The sequence below is a fragment of the Ammospiza nelsoni genome, chromosome 6 (assembly GCF_027579445.1).
Source record: "Ammospiza nelsoni isolate bAmmNel1 chromosome 6, bAmmNel1.pri, whole genome shotgun sequence".
NCBI classification, from domain to species: domain Eukaryota; kingdom Metazoa; phylum Chordata; class Aves; order Passeriformes; family Passerellidae; genus Ammospiza; species Ammospiza nelsoni.
The window spans coordinates 16,629,886-16,643,766 of NC_080638.1; the positions used below are offsets into that span (position 1 = coordinate 16,629,886).

The window sequence follows — 13,881 nt, forward strand, 5'->3', positions numbered from 1 at the left end:
AAAGAATGCGACACGAACGCGACATCGGATGAATGACAAAACACGCCTCTAAGAGCTGGCAGCATTTTAAGATTAAAATTATTACATAAACACCAAAGCAAATAAACAACAGCTTGAGTATTCGCATGAAAAGAAATGCTCAACAGATGAGAAACACCACCATGAAAAAGAACGTAAAACCTTAAATTCATAGGGGTTTTTTTTAAAGTAAGTGAAAAAGCCAAACCCCAAAGTACAGCTTTTAAAAAATATAGCAGCAAAGTTGGTTACCTGCAGCCATCACTAATTTTGCCCCGTCATTAACCACTACAGTGAAAGACATTTGGCTATTCAAAAAAATAACCTTCAGTAATTCAGATCTTTTTTTCTTTCTATGTTTAATCCACTTCTGAGATCAGTATACAGTCAGAACTCCCTGCATGCATGGCTCTTTGTGAGATGGAACTGGAAGGCACAAAGGATCAGATCTTTTGCTCTGACACAGACCCTACTTTTGCTCAGAACAAATTTCCAACAATATCTGGAAAATTTCCAACAATATCTGCAAAATTTCCAACCAGCCACCCCTCCAAGTGTAAATGTGGAATGACATTCCTAAGCCACACACAGCAGGAGTGGAGCCCCAGTCCCCTGTGCCTGCCATGTGATGCTGAGGTACAATCAGGAGTAACACAGTCTTTTACCAGCAGTAAATCAAGAGGTTAGAACCCAAAAAACCCCTTGATCTCAAAACCATCTGGTTTTTATCTACAAATCCACATCCTGCTTTTTCATCACACCTTTGGTCTCCAGGGAAGAGGGTTACAGGTTCTGTTGCCTTCTCCTGAGGCTGATGTAAAGCTCCCAGCCAGCTTTGGTTTGACATCTGAATGTGCAGATACTCCTGTGCAGTTTAACTGCTGGATTTTATCTTTTATTTTTATTTGAAGCCCAGCTCCTGCTCCTCTCCCATTCAGGAAGAGCCCCTGTTCCAGTGCTGCATGTGTGCAGTGAGAACTGCAGGTGCTTTAGTGCTCTGAATGTCCTCACAAAATGAAAGCAAGCAAGTCACGATTGGAGTATTTCAGACATGATAAAGTGTGACCAGAAATCCATAGCCAGTAGTTCAGGTTTGAAGGATACTGTGAACACCACGTTCCCCTTAGTAAATAGTAAAATCCCAGGAGTCCTTTGACATGAGAACATGTACAGCCACAGAGGATGGAGCTATGGAATTGCATCCCCAGTGCTGTGGAGCTGGAGTGTGCCTGTACCCTACACAAGCCTCACACACAGCATTTAAAAGCCATGAGGGAAGGTTCAAGTGGGCTGTGCACGCTGGAGTTTCTGCAGAGCTGGGTAAGCCCCTCTCTTTTGCCTCATAAAGAGGTGCAAAAAGCTGAGAATAACCCAAGAATCAGGCTATAACTGGCAGCCAAAACCCACAGGCAAGTGCCACCTGAATTTAGGTAAAATATTCTTGTGTGTTACCTGCCTCATTTTGGCTACCAAAAGTGCACTTTACAAAGAAAAAATTGCCATACAGTGTGGTATTAAATTATTTAAACCTAAACTGAGAAAGCACTTTTGGAAAGTAAAATAACAAAGCTTCCTGTTTTCTATATAAATCCTTATATATGGAGCAACCTCTTCTGCCTTGCAGATCTCCAACTTGAGTGAACAGACACAGAGGCTTCCCTTGTGCTTCCTTACAGCTTCAGCTGCTGCTGAAGGTCATGAATTGAGCCTGCACTGCTTTGCAGTTTCTCCTGCACCAGTGGGTCATCCTCCAGTCTGACCATTTCAATCACTCCACTGGTTCCAAGAATACATGGGAGACTTAGGAACACTTCACTGTTTATATTGCAACATCCCTGAAACAACACACAAAGAACACTGTTACACACACAATTACTTATTTTTGCTGCAACTACACAAAAGAGTACAATTACACAAAATGACCTGATTATTTTAATTAAGCAAGAATATTCCAACATATGGCATGTTTGGCTAGATCAAATTCTATTTATTTTAGATACTGTGCAGTGTGTATAAAAACAGTAAAATATTACCATGCAGATAAAAATTTGTGAACCATGCCACAATTGGGGAATTTTCCCAAGATAGATAGATGTCTATAATGCAGACAAAGTTTATACCACTTAACACCATTTCTTAGCTAGAACAAGCAGGGACACTTCATAGTACAGTATCAGTTCCTTTAGGACTGAACAAAATAAATTAAATAATGCAGCCTAAGAACTGGGGAAAATTTCTCAAATATTGATCCCATACAGATTCTGCAAAAGAATTTATCAAACTTATATGCCTATAATTCAAGTTAACACTGTGGATTGTGTTTATTTTTGTAATCTGGGACATTTTACATTCTATAGATACTTCAAGAGACTTGTGACTCCTCTGTATCTATATTTAGTTCAGGAATGATTAAAAACTTCACTTGAAACAATTATTTGATTAGGTATGTGCTTGTACTCTATTAAATAAGAATCCAGCTCAACTTCCCTGCATAGGAACATGCAAATTGTCCTTCTGAAGGCTCTAAATTGAAGTGACAAATAAATGTTTCTACATGGGTTTTCTCATCATATAGAATGTCCTAATGCTTCAATGAAGCCTCTTAGGAGAAACTTCAAACAAAATTCAGTCTACAATTTTAAGTTAACTATTGCTTCATAATCTTCTCCTCTTAAGGAAAGTACTAAGGAGTAAAAAAGCAGCTGTTTCAAACTTAATCAAATAAAATGTTGGCAGAAAATGCATTTTATACTTTCAGAAAAGATAAAAAATTCTTTTGGCTCCTAAAAAAGCCTACATTTAACAGTAAGCGCTCTGGAACCACAACTCGCTTTTCATTTGCCAAATCCAGGTATTCCAGGGTGCTGGGCAGCAGCTTTAAATGTATGTTCTCTTTGGACTTGTACTTTTAGGGGAATAATCCACTTTTACTATTGGTTTCAGGTTAAAACAGCAAGTGATTTTTGCTCATTTTCAGACTAGGGTTGAGAGCTGTTGTTGGAAGAAAGTAATGGCAGTAGCACTACCTCAGAACAATGAGATGTCTGTGCTGCTAAAATTAATGGTCAGATCTGGTATAAATAATATAATTACAGTGCCAACCAAAAGGTATTAATAACACATTTACCTTTGCCAGAATGGATACAGAATGAACCTTCTTTTTATCTTTCAGAATGCTGTCAACCAAATCAGCAACTGAGAGCCCAACAGACCATGATCTCTGACCTTTTCCCTTTAGGACTTCCATAGCTCTACACATAAACCAGGAAAAGGAGAAAAAAGTGATGTTGAGATTGTAATTATTTCTATTTTGGTTTTTATGTAATACCCAAAATACAGATTTAAGTGTACCATGTCAAGTAAAGTGTACTATAAAAATATAATTCTCTGTTTTGGAAAAAAAAAATGGAATACAGAATTGCTGAAAAGAATTTCTTTACAATATTTTTTCTCTACACTCATAACAATTCTCTTTTCTGTCAAGAGGTGTAACTGACAATTAAAACAGTTAAATTCATCCAAACTGGTGCTTGACTTTGAAGCAAATGCTTCCAACACAAGCTCTGAGGAAAGTGGGCCAGAAGTCTCATCTAGTATTTGTTTCAAATACACAGTCAAACAGCTCTGATATTCTGCTGTATATTGTGGTGACTCCTTACATTGCCACAGGCACAATATTAGTAAGCATTTCAGAAAAACAGTGGCTGTATACAGACCCATAGAAGTGAATGACAACTTGATCTACAATTTCCTATAAACTCAGTGTATGAACATTTTAGAGCAAGCTTTCCCCACTTCATGAAGAGCTGAAGAACATGTAAACAAGTGCCAAATCAAGTGCCTAAACATGAAGGAAAAAAAAGTTATAGTGGTGCTACCTGTTAGCCACCTTTTCCCTTGAGTTACGAGCAGCCATTGCTTCTGTTTGATTTGCAGCTACATTACAGCTGCTCCATGATGGTACTAAAGAGAAACAACAACAAAAAAAGTATGTGAGGTTGTAGTTTGTTTCAAGTAGTATTTTTTTTTTTCTGTGACAAACGGCAAATAGTTATGCCACTACTCTAGGTCTACAGATTTGGTACCCAACAACTGCATTACTTAAAGCCATTATTATGAGAATTTACCACTCTTCTTAATACCTTTCTCATTATCTTCATTACTTTTCTCAATTATTCTTTCATTATTCAGTTACTTAGGCCCTGCCAGGATGTTACATGCTCATGGTCATAAAAAAGCATCACTTTACCTTTGTCTTCCCCTTGTTCACCAATAACCCAGGCATCTTTTGCCAGCACCTCTGCTTTCAAAAGGTTGGTCAGAATGTACCGAAATCTCTCTGAATCGAGGTTGGCACCAACTCCAATGACTCTGCTTTTGGGAAATGAGCTCAGCTTCCAGGACACAAATGTCATTACTTCAACTAAATGTTAAAGAAAAAATCATGTTGTCAATGAAGGACCATTCAAAATTCAACTCAACTGCAACTTTTGAATCATCATTATGAAAAACTCTGGACTTCTTTCCTTTAGAAAAGGCATAAACATGGGGGAACATATTGGTGGTTTATTTCAACCTAAAACACAAAGTCAGGTGGGGAAGAAGTGAAAAAATAAGAACAGTGGTAAGAGAGTAAGAAGAGCTGTCTTCAATGCATTACAGTAGAGAGGCTCACATTTCTTTCCCTTTCCTAAGTAGTGATTTTGCTTTATCTTTGTTCACAGTACCACTAACCTGGAAATTTAAACCTTCCACCAAAATCTAGCTGCAATATTCACTATTAATGCTATACTTTGTATCTGAGTAGCCTGTAAGTGTGATCATATGGCACATAATCCACATGGATCTATCCTTCCTGCAAGGAGAAATGTGCACATAAAACTCACAAGTGACAAGACAACAGCCAGTGCATGCTAATGATGTAGACACAGGTTGAAACTATGCACAGAAACACACAGAAATACATACCTGTTACACAAAACAAAGTACATTATTTTCTTTTATCTTGGTAACAGTAAAGAAAAAACTCTCAAAGACAGTGTCCTGCTCAAAGCTGAAAAGGAAAACATCTTTCAGAGTAGCAAGAATTTGTGACTAACCAGGTGTATTCAGCAGTAACATATTTTTAACAGAGGCCAGAGGAAAAGCCAGGTGAGGGACAGAACCTTTTGCAGAGGACCAGCATACCTGGATGAGAAGCAACAAGGAGAACAGCACTCTGACTGTAGTGGGACACTGCTGGAATAATTCCTCTGAACAAATCCACATTGCTTTGTATGACATCGAGGTAAGTCTGAGCATTACCCAGAGAATTCACTGTAAGCACCACAACTTTGGAATCAGCTGAAGCAGAAAAATCTGGAAATATAAAGAAAATTTTGACATTTATGTCATCTTACTGAGTTTTGGATGCAAACCCAAGAGCTGTTCTAAAGGCTGAACTATAGCATCCAGCTTAATTAGGGATTCTTTGCCTCCTGTCCCCCTCACATCCCCCAGTGTGGAATTTAGGGCACTTCCACAGCACCTATAAAACACAGCTCTCCCACAGAGCTGCTTTCCTGTTTTATAGGTGTCAAACACAAAAGGTAGACTACAATTTGTCCAAGGTTACAGAGCAGAGACCAGAAAACATCTAGACAGCTTTGACAGATAAACTTTTCCAAGTTTTCTTGGCAAGAAAGAAAAAAAAATCCATGAAAAGTCTCCTTAATTTTTATTCCATCTGTTAAAGAAGGGGAAAAACTTTTTCTCCTTTATCTGAGGCTTCTTCTATAATTTTTGATCTTATACCTTAATCAAAGGCATGTAGACACATGAAAAGCACTCCAAAAGTCCATTTATTAACTCAAAAAAAAAGACAAATTATACTTTTTAGCCCAAAGAAACACACAACCACACTTGCTGCAGGAATTTATAAGTCAAAGCTGCCTTGAGCAGGTATCTCTGAATATCTGAGTGCCACACAGGTGATCAGCCTGGACACAGAAATAAGGTGATTTGTCTGTTGCACCACTTTTGTAACCAGCTGAAGCCAAAGCAGAGGTCCAATGCACTGACAAATTAAAACCATATTAAGCAAGATATAATTAATACCAGCTTGCCCCAAAACTAGATATAAACATACTAAAATAGCAGGTGACAGTATACAAGCATTTTGTAGTATTGTAACAATACCAAGCTTCTTATACCACAGCTAAAGGCAAACATACAACAGGCAAGCACAAAGGCACAAACAGATTTGTGGAAGAGTTGCACAACCAGGGTTCAGCACACCTTTTTGTGCTAGCAGCAAAACCTGCAAGACAAGATCAAAGAATGTACAGCAGGCAATGCCAGGTTTCTGCAGAATAAGCCACAAAGATGCCTGGTGGAACCAGAACTAGTCCTTGTCTCCAAAATAAGATAAATTAAAAGAGAAGCACAAGGAAACCCCTCATTTCATCTTGCAAAGGGTACAAGGAAAATGGAAATATGACACATAAGCAAGGAAGAATGTTACTCAATCCAGCTCCAGCTTTCCCTGTGGGAAAACTTCTGAGCTGCATGGCCTCAACCTCTGCAACCATCAAAGGCTATAACTAATCACTAATTAGAGAGACATGGCACTGACTCTGCTGATTTGTATGCTCACAGCTGACTGAGGACAAGGTTATTAAGAACTCATTGTTTGAGTGTGCAGTGATAGAGATCAAGAACTCACTATTGGCCATGTGCATGTTTAATGAACACCAAGCTAGGAAAGCAGCACTTTGAAACACACCTTTATTTATCAGCCTTCTGAACACTGCTTTCACAGCCTTCACTAATTCCCAGGCAAATATTTTTTTCCCCTCTTCCCTCTCTCCCTCTGCCCATGACAGAAATTCTAGCTTGGCTTCTCTGTATTTCTGCATGAGTTCAATGTCAGCATTAGCCTCTCACCTGCAAGTACAGGCTTAAATAAAGACAGCCCATGTGCCACTGTATCTCCCCAGGTGTCCTGCTCTTGTTACAATGAGCACAAGCACACACAGTACAGCACCCACTCCTGCTCCAGACACAACATCTCATACCTTTGCTGATCTCCACATTTGGCACAGCAAAAATCTCCAAATCCATGGTCCCTCCTTTTGCTGCACCTTCAGAAAGATCCAAAAGAACCACCTTGTCTGCAACATCCTGTATGAATAAAAATAATACAGATCAGAATACAGACAAACCAAAACAAAACTCATTTCTGTGGGAGGGAGGAACAAAAGCCAAAACTCCTCCCATTTCATTGTTTGCTGTACTGTGCACAAATCAAACAAAATTACTGGTCAAAATTACTGCCAAAACACAAGGAAAAGGACTTAGTTTTGTGAGGTTTTTATATGTTTTGTAATGTGCTTTTTCCAGCTAGACTTCCTAAACTATCTTTGGGAAGTCAAAAATTACTGATGCTAAAAAAGACTGTTAAAATATACTGTTACTGTTGTACCTAACATACAGCTGTGATGAAGCACAGCCAATCTACAGATTATCCTTTTGCAGGGAACTAGGAGATGCCAGTTGTAAGAGGCTACTGCTGAGACAAGAATCCTTTAGGGATTTTCAAAGTAAGTGAATTCAATACTCAAGCCTTTGAATTAAAAAAGCTGACTGAGAAACCAGGGCAGAAAATGAACACCTCTGTGTGTCTTAAGTTAACTGAAGAGACAAATGACCTATGCAGTGACAGCTGTTAAAAGTGATGAGGTATTCCTTAGAGTTAGATTGGAATCCTCTCTCTTAATCAGGTCTCTTGCTATTTTTAATAATTATGTACCTTTGCTGCAACAGCTAGTACACATGCAATGCCAAGATCTCCAGCTCCAACAACAGTAATTTTGTTAAAACATCCTTCATTTCTGCTTCCAATTTTACTCCTTGATTTCATGTCAGTCTCCCCTGCAATTAAAAGAAAACCACAAACTTGGCTGCTGGTCCACACTGTATCAATACAAGTATTGCTGCTTCATAAAGGATCACAGTTGTGCCAGAGTTTAATCAAGTTACTTTTTCAAAATAGCAGTCAAGACTGAGCACACAGAAAATCCATCACAACTTGCAAAGTGTAAAACAAATATTCCTCTCTAGACAGGAATGTTTTTTTCACTAAGTAGAAATACATAAGCATGACAATAGCAAGAAGCTGAACACTGATACCACAAAACCAGCACTCCCTTTGCTACAGGTGTGCATACAGACCATGGCCATAAAATTTGTAACATATAAACCATGTAGGTTTCTTTGTGACATCAGGTAATGACAGTAAGTGAATACATATTATAAGAACATTAGAAATGAGTCCATGAAAACATCCCCACCTTCAGTAATCTTTGCAATATAGGAGAGAAGTTCTGATTGCCTGGCTGCATCAGAAGATGACAGTGAGTACAAAGGGAGCTCTTCCTCAAACTTTGCAATCATTTCCTTGATTAATCCAGTGAGAGTTGATTTAGGCTGAAATACAGCAGAAAAACAGAAAACAAAACAGATGAACAGCTACTTCATGTAGTGGTATCAGCTATGAACTGCCAGAGCCACACAAAATTTAATCAAATTATAAATACTGACACACTTAGCATTTAAACAAACACCTAAGGGACAGAAAAGCATCACTTTGAGAAGATACTTTCCAAACAGGAGTATGAGGACTTTAAAAAAATGAATTCTAAAATTGAAATTACCAGTGCTAGTGGTTTTTGAAGGCATCCATTGAATATATGGAAGCCTTTGATATAGCCACATCCAGTATTATAAAAGAGATAAATCCTAGCTAAAGAGAAGTTAGTTCAGTCTTCTTAGATGAGCTCAACTGTTCAGAGTTCTGGCGTCTCAGTTCTCCTCCAGGCTAAACACACTGTGAATTTAGCAGAAGTTCCCTTAGGAATTTCTGTATCAATAATGTAAAATACATTTTACATGCCCATTCATTTCAAAAAGTTGGCATTCATTAAATAATTTTCATTGGCCTGGCAGTCATATTTAAATGAGTAATTTAATACAGTGCATAAAATCATTTACCAACAGCACTGACTTTTGAATCTCTGTGCTGTTTCAGAATTCTGCCAAAAGAGACATACCCAAAGGCAGAAACTTCCACTGAACTTTCCTGAGGGATACTGAACTGGGACAGCAACAAAGTATCATGAGGCTTACATTGCTTCGTAAAGAATCAGTTCCTTTTTCACTAGAATTACTCCCAACTGCTTTTAGCAGCCTCAGACTGCCTGAAAGCTCCAGATGACACCCTGCAGTATTCCCAAATGCTTCCCTCCCTGTCAGCCACCCCACCTCTTACATGGCTCCAGTTCTGCAGGTAGGGCAAATAGATCCTGCCCCGTGCATCCACGTGTTTCCCCACCGCAATGCCCATGCTTGCCGTCGGCTTCAGGAAGCAAAGGGGGGGAGCAAAGGGATGGGAATCCAGGATCCACAGCCGGACAGGGATGTTATAGGAACTGCCTGCTGAAATAAAAGCCATTACTGACTTCTGCACTGACAAGAGGCACTTAAGACCAGTTTGTGAGTGATGTAATTCACGCTTTGTAGTAACAAAGGAAAAAAGCCTGACAGAGCACTTCCAGATTCGCACTGGAAAATATTTATATTACTTAGGGTAATTAATAAAACCAGATCAACTTGAAATGCTACTTATTGTGCCTTTCTTAATATTTTGCTTCCCAGGGTCCTCTCTCAGCCAACCTGTCCCCTTTTCCCAGCAAAGAAAGGTTTCATATATGCATTTCATACTTATTTTATGACCTAACACCAACTGCAAAAAAGCATCTATAAAGAGCTTTGCATCAGACTCCAAAGGCTTTAAGTTGAAAATGAAAAATTGCCTACAAGTTATTTTTGGTCACTGTCTATACAAGTGTAGATCTCAGAGAGTTCACACAAGCTCCATTAGCATCAAAGATTTTGCCAACACGGTCTCAAACAACACTATTTTTAAAATAGATAATTTACTTATTTAATTCGTAACACCTTATTTCAGCATTCTTTCTGTGCACTTCTTTCTGCAGTAGAAGTGACTTCTGCCAATTCAAACAAAATATTTTCTAGTCCCCTTTGAAGACACTGCACAGTGAACTGTTAAAAGCCAGTACCCAACACATTCTACATTTAGATTCATAACTACCAAGAAAATTACATTTGATTTATCTTACCATATTTCACTGGAACAGTGCCACTAAAATTGAGGAGGTCCTTCTGGGATCCATCCTTGAAGGCTGAAATTAAAAATGTAGTTTAAAAAAAATAACTCCTTTCAATTCTGGCATAGCAATCCCACCACAACTACAAATATACAATAGTGATTTTTCTTTAGAAACCAAATGCACTGCTCCTGAAAGAACTAAGATTAGAATATTACTAAGGTCCCCCCAACCTTTTAAAATACTTTCTTAATGAAATTTTAACAGAAATCCCATTGGTACAACTAAGCACATCATTAGTCTGAAAACCTTTTGTCCTGTGTAATGCTGATGTTGTGGGAATTTCCAGTCAGGCTGATGGATTCTGGAAGGCACACTCTGTAAGCTAAAGCCATCAAAATACTTTCAATACAATAATGAAATATGGGGAAAAGCTGTTACATATAAAGAATTTAAAGTATCAATCTTCTATAACTACTGACAAGTTGAGGTAAGATGAAGTAAATGAGTTGCCAAGGTTTTTCTATTTATGCATCCTTGGAAGAGCATTCAGGAACAGTAACGTGGCATGAGGAATTTTACTGCAAGTCAATATAGACAGGAACACAACAGAAATATGTTCACATTCTATTACACACAGCCTGCATTTATGGCAAGTAAGAATCCCCACAAATAGTTCAGAGTCAGTGTATCACTTCTTACTGTATGTGTTCATGGAGAAGGTGAAGTTGGGGTAGGTCTTGCTAACATCCTTCAGCTCTTCTATGGTCAGGTCTCTGAACTTGTACTGCAAAGGGGGAGGAAAAAATAAGGAAAAAAGTTTCACTTCAAAGGCTTCTGTCTGAGAGTTAGGGAAAAGGACACTACAGAAGGCAGAAACACAAGGGGAAGGTAATAATTACTTTTAGTACTATAGTTTTGATGTGAAATAAATTATCAAAAAGACTTGATTCCAAAAGCTTTGAAGCTATTGCAGGTCTGCTGTTGAAATTCTGAACATCACTCCTTTATACACCATTTCTTCCCCTTTACAGCTGTATGAGCAGAAGTTTAGTAAACCTTAGTCTCCTCTGTACATATTAAAAAGAATATAAGAATATGAACCTCTTAGGAAAACGAGGTTATTTTCTTACAGACAGAGTTAAACTCATGTCCACCTGCGCACATTTTAGAAGAGTTTACTAATATGTCACTTTCCACAAATGTGTCAAATGTGTAAGTAATTAGCCTCTAGGATTTTTTTTCCTTTTTCAGCTGTCCTTGAGAGCTGAGAAAATTAATTACTTCTGCCTGAGAAGGTCCCCAGCCAGTCCAATACCAAGAGATTTGCATCCTCCCACATCCCAAAGTTACAAAGAGTATTTTCCATTTCCTAGATTAGTGCCTTTGCTTCTTCTTTAGGAAACCTGGTGCTGTTTTTTTGGAACCCTTGCTTAAGTGAACAAAACTGCTGTCTGACAGTGGCTAAAGAGCTGCTCACTGCCCTGGAATAATTGTCACAAAACAGTAGCTAAAATCGAATTTCTCTTCGGTCTGCTGCCCCAGCAGGAATGTGACAGCTGTGGGCATGGCACAGTTATTTTCTACTGCCTACAGGAAAACAGAGCTACTGACAGAAACACCTTTCAGTCAGCTTCTCCCCATCACTGGATTCTGAAAGTCATGCAGAAAAAACAATAAAAAGAATCCAACGTTCCCTAATTGTGAATGTCTACACAACCTACACTTAGGGCATTTTTGGAGGCGTTGGTATATCTGGTTGTGAAGCCAAAGTCAGCTTTCCCTAGCTGGCCTCCTTCTACTCATAATACAAAACATCCCTATCAAGCAGTTTGTCCTCCTCTAAAGACCACAGCATTTACGGGGTGACTCACATACAGACCTTCCTCGTTTCGCACCCAAAATTATTCCGTATGCCCGAAGCCTAAATACACCCCCCTCAGTTTAATTTGAGGAATTAAAATGCTCAAAGCGATGCTACAACAACGCGCCTGTGCTCCTAAGGCGTGGAGGCGCTAACGCGGGGAATACCACAAAAATATAAAAAAAAAAAAAAAAAGACCAAAAAACCCACACAAAAACCCCCAAAAAAACAAAGTTATGGATTTCCGATGAGTGAAGAGTAAGGTTTGAGTCGTGAGGCGCGGCGTGAACCAGGGGGGTAAACTGATGCGTGGCGCAACTTAAAGCTCGGCTGTATCAGGACAGCGCAGACACCGGGATGGGAAGGTGCAAAGGGACAGGACGGGAACCCCTCGGCAGCCGCCCCCAGGACACCGCCGGGCTCCCAGCCCCGCGCTCCCCCTGCCGCCGGCTCCCTCCGCCCTCCGCTCCCTCAGCGCCGCCCGCGCCCCCTCCCCTCAGCTCCCCGCGGGCGCGCGCACCTTGCCCAGCTGCCGCCGCAGCGCCTCCTCCGCCAGCGCCATGGCGGCGCGCGCCGCTTCCCGGCGGGCCCCGCGCGGGGCAGCACCGCCCTCAGGGAGGCGGGCAGCGCTCGGCCGGGAGAACGGGCCAGGATCGGGGATTTCAGTGCCTTTCTAAGGCATCGGGGAGCCGGGGGACTCATCAAGGCTTGGTGAGCATCTGGGCTAGGTACTGTTTCTACCTGCCGTGGTGTTGCAAAATGTGGAATGTGTCGAGATTATCTTAAGCCAGGATCTTCTCTGATGTAAGATCATTGTATACTTTCAAGCCTAATTAGATGAAGGGGCAGCAGCCAGCGTCCAGTCAATGACACCCGTGGACGAACAAGCTTTAAGGATGCAGTAGATCAAGGTGTTGTTCACAGAACCACAAACCATGGTGAGCTGGAAGAGAGCCACCAGGATGATGGAGTCCAGCTCCTGGCCCTGCACAGACACCCCGGGAGTCACACCCTGTGCCTGAGAGCATTGTCCGAATGCTTCTGGAACTCTGCCAGGCTGGTGCTGTGAGCACTGCCCTGGGGAGTGTTCCAGTGCCCAAACACCCTCAGAGTGAAGAGCCTTTCCTGATACCCAACCTGAACCTCCCCTGACCACTCGCTGCCATTTCCTCCTGTTGCCACAGAAAGACATCAGTGACTGCCCCCCTGCTTGCCCTCATGAGGAGGTTGTAGGCCGCAATGACCCCTTCTCTCAGTCCCCTTCTGAAATAGAGATTTTTAGAGTTCACTTGAATTAGCAATATGAATTAAGCATTTAAAGTCTAGCCTGTATAACTATGTGTTGAATTTTAACCTTTTTACTTAAGAAACCTCTGCCATGGTACAATGGGCATAGGAAAATGCAAATTTTTGAAGCTTCTTGCATAAAGAACAATATCAGAGAAGACCAAGGGATGCAAAGAGCCCAGATAAAGGGACGACTCCATCTCCAAGCTAATCAAGGCCAACAGACGCACTCAGATAAGTATCAAGGGACCAAAAGTGCATGTGCAAAGGAGAAAAGTTCCAAAGTTCAGTCATGGGGAAGACCACAAGACCACAATCTTCAGCCTCAGAGACCACCAGAGACCCCTGTGCGACCACCACAGCAAACAAGGCATGCCCAGAAGGGCGTGGGTCTGATTACCATGCGAGGCGAGAACAGGCGGGGCCCGGGGTTGAATATGCATGGCAAAGCTGTACAATGTATTGCATATGGAATACCTTTGTAATAAAGATGTGGGTCAGACTGAGGCTCGGAGCACAAGTTTTCACAGGAGCTATCTATCTCAC

The 13,881-nt window shown here is 40.6% G+C and overlaps 1 protein-coding gene across 3 annotated transcripts; it reads right to left on the minus strand.

Moving 5' to 3' along the window:
- Nucleotides 1–60: 60 nt before the first annotated feature.
- On the minus strand, nucleotides 61–12,627 carry UEVLD (UEV and lactate/malate dehyrogenase domains). 3 transcript variants are annotated; one of them, XM_059475202.1, is made up of 12 exons: nucleotides 12,569–12,627; nucleotides 10,887–10,971; nucleotides 10,197–10,259; nucleotides 9,326–9,489; nucleotides 8,349–8,484; nucleotides 7,808–7,929; nucleotides 7,074–7,179; nucleotides 5,206–5,376; nucleotides 4,268–4,441; nucleotides 3,897–3,981; nucleotides 3,146–3,269; nucleotides 61–1,853 (listed from the first exon to the last, which is right to left on the minus strand). In XM_059475202.1, the coding sequence occupies exons 1-12, from the start codon at nucleotides 12,608–12,610 to the stop codon at nucleotides 1,689–1,691; spliced, it is 1,437 nt and encodes a 478-aa protein (XP_059331185.1). In that variant the 5' UTR covers nucleotides 12,611–12,627; the 3' UTR covers nucleotides 61–1,688. The 3 variants fall into 3 exon arrangements, with proteins under 3 accessions (XP_059331185.1, XP_059331184.1, XP_059331186.1); XM_059475201.1 differs by having other exon boundaries at nucleotides 9,326–9,492; nucleotides 12,569–12,610; XM_059475203.1 differs by lacking the exons at nucleotides 10,197–10,259; nucleotides 10,887–10,971; nucleotides 12,569–12,627 and having other exon boundaries at nucleotides 9,319–9,490.
- Between the last annotated feature and the right edge of the window lie 1,254 nt (nucleotides 12,628–13,881).